At 41.0% G+C, this 11,670-nt stretch overlaps 1 protein-coding gene across 1 annotated transcript in view; it reads left to right on the forward strand.

Moving 5' to 3' along the window:
* Nucleotides 1-7,501, forward strand: part of amdhd2 (amidohydrolase domain containing 2) — a 27,926-nt gene extending 20,425 nt beyond the window's left edge. The window contains exon 12 of the mRNA XM_060840628.1: nucleotides 1,509-7,501. Within this exon, the coding sequence (XP_060696611.1) occupies nucleotides 1,509-1,618 (110 nt within the window). The 3' untranslated portion in view covers nucleotides 1,619-7,501. The remainder of the gene's footprint in view (nucleotides 1-1,508) is intronic.
* The last annotated feature ends 4,169 nt before the right edge of the window (nucleotides 7,502-11,670 follow it).

The raw sequence follows: 11,670 nt of genomic DNA on the forward strand, positions 1-11,670 counted from the left end.
TGGCATATACTATTCAAAACACTTAAAACTCCTGTCTTAATGATGGTTGATGAATTGATACATGAGGCATTAAATGAGAAGAGACCATTCTATCTATAATTTGCTCTTTCATGCACTGCACCCTATTTCTTTAATCACCTGAAATAATGTTCTGCGGTGTCTGTCACTCCTCCTCCCATCTGCCTCTCCTCCCCCAAAAAACTCAAAATTGCAGATAATCTATTTGACCATACCATGTACATTGTTTCTCTTTGCTTTCACCATTTGATTTGTCTGTACTCAATACTGCATCGTAGCAAACATACCGTAGTAACTCGAGATTCTTTTGACATCACCTTCCAAATACACATACTCTACCACCTAGAAGGACAAGGGCAGCAGATACATAACACGCTACCAGCTGCAAGTTTCCCTCCAAGCCATACACCTTTTTGACTTGGAAATATATGACCATTTATTTTCTGTTGCTGGGCCAAAATCTTGGGACTTGCTCTTTAACAATGTTAGTGTGCCTGCACCCCAGTGGCTGCAGCAGTTCAGTGGCAGCTCACCATCACTTTCTCCAGGGTAATAATTGCTAGTCGAACCAGCCCACATGCCACAAGCAAATTTAAAAAAAAAGATAATTTACATAACCTTAATCAAATCAGATATTCATAAACCCTGGGTTCAAATTCCAAACCAGGATTTGAACTGAAAATGTTAGATTCCCAACTGCTGGAGTGCTGTATTGTTTGAGATACTATCTTCTAGCATGTGTATATGCAGAGGTGAATATAGAAGACCCACAAACACTATTTCAGAGAATGGCTGTGGATTTCTGCTTTGTGTCCTGGCTCATTTAGATTCCCCAACTGCCATCATAAAAATAGATCACATTGCTATTTGGAGGAGTTCCCCATCTGCAAATTCACTGCTACATTTCATGTATAACAATAGTGACACTTAAATGGCCATGAAGTGCCTTGGAACATTCACGGATTATGAAGGACACTACAGAAATGCAAAACATTCATTTCAAATGGAATAAAAGGTTCTGTTACATCTAGAGAAGAGAATGGGTGGGCCTTGATATAAAGTCTCATCCATCAAAAGATGGCAACTCAATGGTGCAGTATTCCTTAAATACTAAACCTCTGACAGCCAAGTACTGTCTCAGTACAGACCCACCGACACTGCGGCAGTCCCTCAGCACTGCCCCTCTGACGTTGCGGCAGTCTCTCGGTACTGACCCTCTGACGGTGCAGCGCTCCCTCGGTGCTGACCTGGTGCTCCCTACTATGGTCCCTCTGATGGTATGGCACTCCTGCACTACTGTCAAACTGATAGTGCAGTGCGCTATCAATACACCATAGGATTGTGCACTGGGTTTTGTTAATATCTCTTGGGTGAGATTAGAACCCATGACCCTTTGATTGTGATCTGAAAGTGCTGAGCCACAGCCAGAACTGGTAAGTTGAATAAATTGAATCTGATCATTTGCTTTCATCTTTTATCCTTTATTGTAGACCTGGTGCTGATGGATAAGGAGCTAAATGTCAAAGCAACGTACATCGCAGGAGAATGGGTGTGGAAACACTGTAAGGTTGCAAATGAGTTGGAAACAGGCAGTGAATAACATCCGGCCCAATATGAGCAAGTGACATCTGAGACTGAGTGATAATTCCTGGCTGGCTGGATGAATAGAACATTGAACTGGACACCAGGTTCACACTGCCCACAGGCACATTCACCATTCTCAACCTCGAGGTTTTCACCCATCTGTGCATTTACCTCAGCTGTGCTAAATTTTCAGCATAAAGTACCTGCCTCTGTTGATACTCTGATGTCTCACTTGTGTCCCTCAGGAGGATGTTGGTCAAGTTCATCTGACTTTGTACTGGAAGCAGATACCACCTTGAATTATTTCAAGGCAGGGTCTAGATTCTAGATTTTAACTTGAGCATTTTCTGCCACAATGGGAGGCAAAGGTATTGCAAGGGGAGAGAATGGAACTGAGTGATGCTTTTGTAGTAACTCAACACCTGACCATACGCAACTATTTACTTCCAGTAAAGGTGGTGTCCCTGAATGTAGACACAAAGTGGCTGAGATCAGAGTATTCTCAATATCAACTATTACATTGATTTGATAGTCATGTTCCCATCTACATAAGATGGTGCACATACAGCAAATTAAATGTGTTGTGGATGAGGGTAGCAGCTCATGGTACACTTGTGCTGGAAGTTGAAGAGGCCATCTGAGAGAAAGTTCTTTCACGAGGGCTAGATTTGAAGCAGCTGTTAGGTGTCATTGTGGATTGTTGATTTTAGTGTTGGCAGTTATTGTTAACATCGCTGTGATCACTGATTTCTATGGCAGTATATGAGTAATGTTGCTGTATATCTGTCTCAGCTAATGTCCTGCAACTGTGGAACTTAATGTTTCAAGCCTTTGTAACACTTGCAAGCATCTTTGAAGTGGAATATTGTGGGTGTCCAACTGATCATCTGCCTCCAGCCACCTTAGCAAACAGAATATCCTCAAGTGTCCATCTACCTTCCATCTTCAAAGCTTGCCTGAGCATGGGAAGTTGCTTCTGCTCAACAAGTGCCAATACACCAGGGAGATTCGCCTTTGAGAGGACCACGACATCTGTGTTTTGTCCTTTGTTGCCAATGCACCTTGGCATCCAATGAAGAGTTGTACGAGACACTGAGAACACAGGCCTCATTAACCAGCTCCTGATGGTAATTCGTGTGAGTTTTGAGAGTTGGCTGATGGCAATAGCTACTTGCCTTATGCATACAACAAGTTCAGCACCAAGAGACAGATTATCTGCCACTGTGGATCCAGTGGGGCATAATTTGCTAACCACTTTCAGCATGATGTCGTAACACCCTGTCCCATAACCATAGTTTTCTTGATGCTTACTGTAGGGAGAATAAGTTTTAGGCATGGAAGAAATAATTTGATGATTCTTTCGGGCTGTTTCCACGTCTGCACCTCGTGCAGTGTCTCCAGTGTAGAGGACCACTTTGGACAGCTTCAGCATGAAGACTGGAGTGAAATCAGGCTCTGGGCCAGGCCCTGTTTTAGTTGTTTTGTTTTACCATTGCTCCTGACCTTTGCCCTCTCTACAAATGTGGAAGGCGTTTACCTGCAAACTAGGTCAGAAGGCATGCTTTACAATCCACCAAGAAACACAGCCTGTCTTGATCGAAGAACTCCTCTGCATTGATGTTCAACCTGTCACAGCTCAGCAATGTGTTTAGCTGGAGGATCAGGCCTGATATCTACACCCTGCAGTTTAGATGAGGACCTTAATCCGGTAGTTCGTCATGGTTAACCAGCTGACTGAGCTCCCAGCCAAGGGCTGGATTTCCTTACAATAGAGAAAAATAATGAGCTTATCTGCTAAGACCCTCATCACATACCTGCATACTTTAACTATTCCAGTTCTCGTGTGTTAACCTCCCGTTTTCCACCTTCCAGATTGAAAATCTTCTAGAGTTTTACCCATCAAGTCATCCACATCATTCCTGGTCCATCTCCATGTTACAAGTCTCACCTTTTAACTTCAAGGACTACACTCCACCGCTACGTTCAATCTCTCAAATCAAAGGCATCTGATTGTCAGTTGAACAGACTCAAGTATCAAAACCAGTTAAAGTAAACCAGAGCTACCATCAGATAAGCTGGAGGAAACTGAAGATCAGAGCCTCTGTTATTTACCAGCTGGGTTGAGAAGTGTCTGGCAAGGCATGAGTGTCATAGAGTAATACAGTATGGAAACAGGCCTCTCAGCCCAAACTGGTCCATGCTAACCATGGTGCCCACTCAGCCAGTTCCAATTGCCCACATTTAGGCCATATCCCTCTAAACCCTTTCCATCCATATACCTATCCAAATGTTTTTAAAATGTTATTATTGTACCTGCCCCAACCACTTTCTCTGGCAGCCCATTCCATATATACACCACTCAAGTGTGAAGTTAGCCCTCAGGTCCTCCTTAAATCTTTCCCCTGTCACCATAAACCTATGCCCTCTGGTTTTCAATTTCCTATCCCTGGGAAAAAGGCTATATGCATTCATCCTATCTATGACCCTCATGATTTTATACACCACAGTGTTCACCCCTTATTCCCCTACATTCCAAGGAATGAAGTCATATACTGGCCAACCTTTCCCTATAACTCAGGCCTACTAGGCCTGGCAACATCCTCGTAAATAGTCTTTGCACTCTTTCAGGTTAAGTGTCTTTCCTTTAATGGAGTGACCAAAACTGTACACAATACTCCAAGTATAGCCTCACCAATGACTCGGGCAACTGTAACTTATTGACCCAACTCATTTACTCAATGCCTCGACCAATGAAGGCCAGCGTGCTAAATGCCACCTTCACCACCCTGCCTACCTATGACACTGCTTTCAAAGAACTATGTACTTGTACTCCTAGGTCCCTCTGTTCCACAACACTCCTCAGGACCTTACTATTTACTGTATAAATTCTACCTTTGACTTCCCAAAGTGCAACACTTGTCTGTACTGAATAGCATTTACCAATCCTCAGCCCATCTGATTCCACATCTGATCAAGATCCCTCTAATTTTTGATAACCTTCCTCGCTATCAATGATACCTCCTAATTTTCTATCATCTGCAAACTTACTACTCATGCCTTGTAAATTCACATTCAAATCATTTATGTAAATAACAAAAGTCCCAGCACTGACCCCTGAGGTACACCACTGTGACAGGCCTCTTGTCCAAGAAATTATGTTCAACCATCACCCTCTGCTTCCTACGATCGAGGCAGTCTCGAATCCAATTAGCTAGCTGTCCCTGGATCCCATGTGACCCTAACCTTCATGACCAACCTTTTGTACAGGACCTTGTTAATGACCTTGCTAAAGTCCATACAAACAACGTCCACTGCCCCACCCTTATATATCCTCTTGGTTATCTTTTTGAAAAACTCCACAAAAGATTTGTCAGACATAATTCCTACGCAAAATTCCATGCTGACTATCCCTAATCAGACCTTAGTTATCCAAGTGTTGGTTGATCCTGTCCCTTAGTATTATCTCCAGCATTGTATCACTCACGTCTGTCTCACTGGTTTGTAGTTACCTGGCTTACCTTTGCTAAAATTAGCCACAATCCAGTCTTCTGGAACTTCACCAATGGCTAAAGCTGAAGCAAAAACCTTTGCCCCGATCCCTGCTATTTCTCCCCAGCCTCCCACTTTGTCCAAGGGTGGAGTTAATCATGCCTACGGGATTTATCCAACTTAATGCGCTTTAAGGCTACAAAACCTCCTTTCTGGTAATATGTATGTGGCCCAAAACATCCCCATTTGTTTCCCTTAGCGTCCATGATTCTCTCCTCCGTAAACACGGAGGAGAAATATTTGCTAAAAATCTTCCCCATCTCCTGTGGCTCTACACCTATATAGCCATGTTGATCCTAAAGGAGACCTATACTCTTCCTAGCCACCCTATTATTCTTAATATAGCTATAAGATCTCTTGCGATTATCTTTAACCTTATCTGCCAAATCCATCTCATACCTTTTTGATCCTCTGACTTCCCTCTTAAGTATGTTCCTACACTTTTTATAGTCATCTAGGGATCACTTGAACCTGAAAGCTTAAACCCAAAGTATGCCTTTTTCCTGACCAGTGCCTCAATATCCCTCATCAGCCAGGGATCCCTAAATCTGCCAGCTTTTCCCTTCACTCTAACAGAGACATATTAGCCTTGGACTCTTGATATTACACTTTTAGAAGCTTCCCATTTTCCAGTCATTCCTTTTCCTTCAAACAGACTCACCCAATTGACCTCTGCTAGACCCTGCCTAATAGCCCCAAAATTGGTCCTGCTCCAGTTGAGTAGAGCACCTTAACCTGTGGACCTGTCCTAATTTATTCATAATTATGTTAATACTAAGAGAGTTGTGGTCACTGGACCCAAAGTGCTCTCTGACTGACACTTCAGTCACTTACCTGAACTCATTTCCTGAGAGGAGGTCCAGTGTTGTGCTCTCTCAAGTAGGGCCCTTTACATATTGATTTAGGAAACTTTCTTGGACACATTTGACAAATTCCACCCTATCTGGGCCTTTTACACTCTAGGTGGCCCAGTCAGTTGAGGGAAAATTAAAATCTCCAAAAAACACTCTTCTAGTATTCCTACAGGTATCTGCAATCCCTCTACACATTTGCTCCTCTAGAGCCCATGGTTATTTGAGAGTCTATAATATAGTCCTAACAAAGTGACTATCCCCTTCTTGTTTCTAAGTTCTAACCAAATACCCTCATTTGATGACCCCTTAAGAATATCCTCTCTGAGCACTCTTATGTCCTGCCTTATCAAAAGGGCAACTCCTCCTCGCGCACTTATACTTCTGTCACGCCTGTAGCTTATGTACCCTGGAATATTGAGCTGCCAGTCCTGCCCTTCTCTCAGCCATGTTTCAGTTATAGCTAAAATATCCCAGTCAGAGCCAATCCATGCTCTGACCTCATCTGCCTTTCCATGGCCTCTGTACATTGAAATAATTGAACTTTAAACTAGAAGTCTTTCCCCTCCCTTTACTGTGCCCCTAGCTATCCTGAATAGTAAACTTGCTCTCAATGGCTAATGACTTCTTGTTGGCCTAATTATTATTATGATGTATTATTAATCAGAAAATGATTTGTATCCGGTCAGAGACTAGAATGCTGTCCGGTAGGGGTTGGTCAGTCAGTCAATCAATCAGCATCCTGATGAGGTCAATATGATTGGGGTACCACAGGATTTACTTGGTGGTGGGACAATTCCTCTTTCCTAAGCTCTCGGCCACTGTCAAGTTTCAGACTTCCAACAACTTGTCCGCTCCTCAAATCCCACTGTCCTGTCTGGCATCCAGCAGGTGTCAGCCTCTACCTGTGGGCTTTCTGTGAAATAATATACAGGAAAAGAATCACAAAAGTCAACCGTATTTCCAGCAAACCTATCAACATCAGTTGGTGACAAAATTCCTTTTAATTAAATAAACTTTCAATCAATGGTTTGCAGCTTGTGCTGTTATTTCACCAATTTTGCCCTTGCCAGCTCTAGCGCATAATTTTTTGTGAACTAATTTAATTTTGCAAATTGATTTCTTTTCTCTCTGTTTTCGCTACACTGGTTTTCGGCTGGCATGATATAGACCAGGATGAGAAGGTTCAATGCTGCAAAATAAATGCACTGCTGCTGACTGCCTACACGAGGTCCAACCCCAACTGAACCTGATTCACTGTGAGATTAAATACTTCAAGGGCATTTTCCTAGTAAGTTGAAGCAGTTGTGTTTTTAGCAGCTGAGCTCAAACCCCAGCCTTTGTCTCCTTTTGAGATGTACCTCTTTTTTTAAAAAAACTACCTCCATGACCAAACTTTTGGTCAGGTGCACAGTATTGCCTCCTTTGCCTTTGTTAGTTTTTATCTGATTAGCCTGTTTGAACATCTTATACATTAAAGGTGCTATACAAACACCAAATTGTTATTGCTGTGTCTGATATTGATTCCATTGCAAAATTGTGGCTAAAGTACAACAAATAGTAAAGGTTGTGTTATACACAAGTGCTAATATATTATAGATATAATTATGCATGTACTCTGCAGTAAAAATGCCTTGCAACCAGTGTCTTTTTTTTTAAAAACAAATTATTTGATTCTTGTTTTAATCTACATTTTGATTACTGCTTTTTCCCAAAGGCATTATAAGCAGCTGCCAATGTACATAAACTTCATTTGATTGTGTTTGATAAAATTTCAGGATGTAGTTAAAATAATTACATAAACTTCAGGCAACAATTAGCTTCTAACTAACCTTAGACTGCTGCGAAGGAGAAAGTGAGGACAGCAGATGGTGGAGATCAGAGTCAAAAAGTGTGGCGCTATAAAAGCACAGCAGGTCAGGCAGCATCCAAGGAGCAAGAGAATGAACAACCGATGAAATAGATCGGCAGGACCACTCTGAAGTGCTTTGGAAGCAAGGTTACCCTTCAGAGGACAGCAATCTATTTGCTTGTTCCCAAAATTGTTCTGAGAAATCCAGTGACACCAGGGAAACTAACTGAAGAACATGTTTAACTGGTTTCCATAAAACAATTGAGAAGCACAAGTGACCAATTACATTGCAAGACTATTGGTAATGATCAAAATGTGTAATTTCACAAGTTAGGACAATGCAGTGACATAATGTAGGGTGAACACATTTGTTATAGGTGTGTTGAAGTAAGCAATTGAAAGGAATAAACCAGCTTAACATGAGAGGGAAGATTACAAGCTAGTTATGAAGCAAAGGTTTATGAAATGACTGAATAGAATTTGAGAATGGCAGGTGACAAAACTGAAGCAAAACAGGAGTCAGAGCACAGCTGCCAGTGTGTGTAACATGGATTGATTCATTTCCCTCCATGTCTTTTAACATATAACTTCTGATAAAATAGAGACATTACTTGAAGAAATGTTTTTTCTTAAATAAATTGGAGGGCAGCATCAGAAAGAGATAATCAGCTCTAGTTAACAGATTCTTATTGTCTTTTGAAAGTCAATGAAAGAGCCTTGCTTTGCAGAACGGTTAAGCTGCAAAATGCTGTTAAAGTTGTCCATCTGGCTCTGGTAGTCATTGTATTGGTCTTGAATGTGACCTATTTTTAAATGATCGTGCATTTAATTTATTAATATTACATATATCTTATATCATGTCACAAATAATATTGACCTGATTGTCTCAAGTTTCATAAGCAATAGCATTTTTCAGATAACGCTGCTCTACTGTTTACACAGGGGAACAAAAATCAGAATTAGATATAAATTCTTTGTTCCTCAAGTCTGTCCATTAATATACTCTGGATATCAATAACCTGGTGCAGTTTAACAATGGAATGTACCCAATGTCCTGTATTAAAGCAAAGTACACAATTAAAAATTTTGCAAAATCTTCCATGTACCATGTTTACGATCATAAATGAACTGTTTTATGTAGACATCGCTGAAGATCAAGCCAGAACAGGTGATCAGCCTATTGTTGATTAATTGACCTCCCTCAGCTACATATTTTGAGAGACAAGCTTTTTCAAACTCTTTCCGTAAAAAGAAACTGTACAATCAAATCTTGTTACTATCCAGGGCCGAGCAAATGAGCAGATTGACAACTGGTAAATATCATAAGCATGTCATGTTTTCCGTGCCAGTTTGATCAATTAACCCATTTAAGCTTCCTCGAGTCTCCTTGGAAAAATGCTTATTTCTTTAATGAGCTTTGACATAAAATTTTAAGCATGCGCTCACTTTTCACCACTTATGTGATTTGATCAACTGAATGATATTTACACAGCACAATTGTGAAAATCATAAACTCAGCTGAAAAATATTCTACATTAACTGGTTTATTGTGTTTAAATAGAACTTCAGCTTTCCACTGTTAGTGTTACAGTTCATCCCATTACTGTTGAGTTCAACACTTGATGTAAAGAAACAGACATTTGTTCAGCCAAACACTAACACATTAAAAATGTGAATTTTCTAATCATTACATCATTATTAAGTCTTATGTTTCTCCTTATCATTTCACACAACTTGATTTAATTTCAACTAACCTAATAAATTTTAGGTTAATATCTACGCCAACTCATCCTGATATGTAAAAGATCTACATTGAAGAATTTAGCAAATGATAAAAAGCAGCAAGCAGTATAAAATTGAGTTGAAGAAAAGTCACATGAACAAGTCAGTGTGGATAGTAGAAACCTGAAATAACAGAAATTGCTAGAAATAGCCAGCAGACCTGGAAAGAGAAAGAGAGGACAGTATTAATGGAGGTGAGGTCCATTTGTCCTGTTGGCCAGAAGGTCAGCAAAAAGCCTGTTACCTTTTGTTTTAGGGAATGGCCCATCACACTCAAATGGGCAATGGCAGGCCTTGACCTGGAAAAAGATCCTGGGTGGGGGTAATTAGAAGTCCCATCCATTGAGGGATTCCAACCAGAGGTCAGCAGGTCCAATGAATGGCAGCATCAATGGGGAGGCAGTACCAGCTGCTGGCGTGACATGCACTGAGGCCTGGTGTAGTCACTAGATTCCCAAACAACACGTCTAAAGACAGCATAGAGTCATAGAGATGTACAGCATGGAAACAGACCATTCAGTCCAACTCGTCCATGCCGACCAGCTACCTTAACCTAATCTAGTCCCAGGTGCCAGCACTTGGCCCAAATCCCTTGAAACCCTTCCTAGTCATGTAATCATCCAGCTGCCTTTTAAATGCTGTAATTGTACCTGCCTCCACCACTTCCACTGGCAGCTCATTCCATATACAGACCACCCTCTACGTGAGAAAAATCTGCACCTTAGGCTCCTTTTATATCTTTCCCCTCTCACCCTAAACTTATACCCTCTTGTTCCGGATTCTCCCACCCCAGGGAAAAAATTTTGTCTATTTATCTTATCCGTGCCACTCATGATTTTATAAACCTCTGTAAGGTTTCTCCAACAATCCAGGGAAAACCGCTTCTCCCTATAGCTCAGGAGGAAGATGCAAGAAAGGGTCACAAAGTAGGTAGGGCAGAGGAGTGGCTTTTGGTGACACCCCGCCTCCCCTTCCAGATGCCATATCCTTCAGTCTGCTATGGAGTACATATAACAAAGGATCTTGGGAACCATAAGCAACCCTGAATGAGCAATTTCCCTTAATGCAAGCCCCATAGTCACTGAGGAGTTGATGATGGAGTTTCCATTCAATGTGGAATTGAAAGCTAGTCTCTGGGGGATAGAAGATGACAGAAGTAACAGCAGGGATGATGGTGTAGGGCAAACAAAGATAACAATGGAACAAATAAAGAAACTGGAGGAGTTTAAATGGGAAACATGATTTATAAATACGTTGCTCTGTTAGATATTAAAATAACATTCCTTGCATGTATAATTTCATTTTGATATCAATTTAATAAATATTAAATTTATAAATTATAAAATTTAATAGTGCAAAATAATGAGGCCAATATCCTGTTGTTCATGGGTCTACAGACATTGTTTCCTAGTACTTCAAGGGAATTAGTCCAGGCAGATGGAACAAGATCCCAGTTTCTCTAATGGCTGTTTAGAGTCTGCAACAAAATGAGTTTGGGCTGCATTAATACAGATCCCAGTGGACACAGGTTCACAGCTCAAGATTAAGAGAGTTTGCATTTACCCAGCACTTTCTGTCAACCAAGCCAGAGGGAAGAGATGAATTTTAAATATATATCAGTCTTTGGTAAAGTCCTTCTAAGGTTGTAGTAAAGCCAAGGAAGCACAGGAAGGGATTGGGAGGAATGAAGAGTCACAAGCTGGACTTCAAGATAATGTTGCTAGATACATAATTGTGAACAAGGCAAAGCTTTACTGCCACTCCATTCACTCTCACTGCATGTAATTCCTCGTAATGCTATTGGTTGCACTGTCCAGAGTGCTCTTGTCAATGCCTTTGGTTCATTGATTATTCCTCATGGTACTTTTGGCCATTCTCGTGTTAGTCATTATGTTCAGAGAATCCAGTTGCAATCTGCATCTTGCCAAGGGGAGGATACTTTGACATCCACCCCTTGCCAGCCCACGTATTGATTACAGTTGTATTAAATGATATGAAGAAAGTGTTTTGAATCCTATGTCTACACATAGAAAG

This window comes from Hemiscyllium ocellatum, chromosome 20 (assembly GCF_020745735.1).
Source record: "Hemiscyllium ocellatum isolate sHemOce1 chromosome 20, sHemOce1.pat.X.cur, whole genome shotgun sequence".
Taxonomy (NCBI): Eukaryota; Metazoa; Chordata; class Chondrichthyes; order Orectolobiformes; family Hemiscylliidae; genus Hemiscyllium; species Hemiscyllium ocellatum.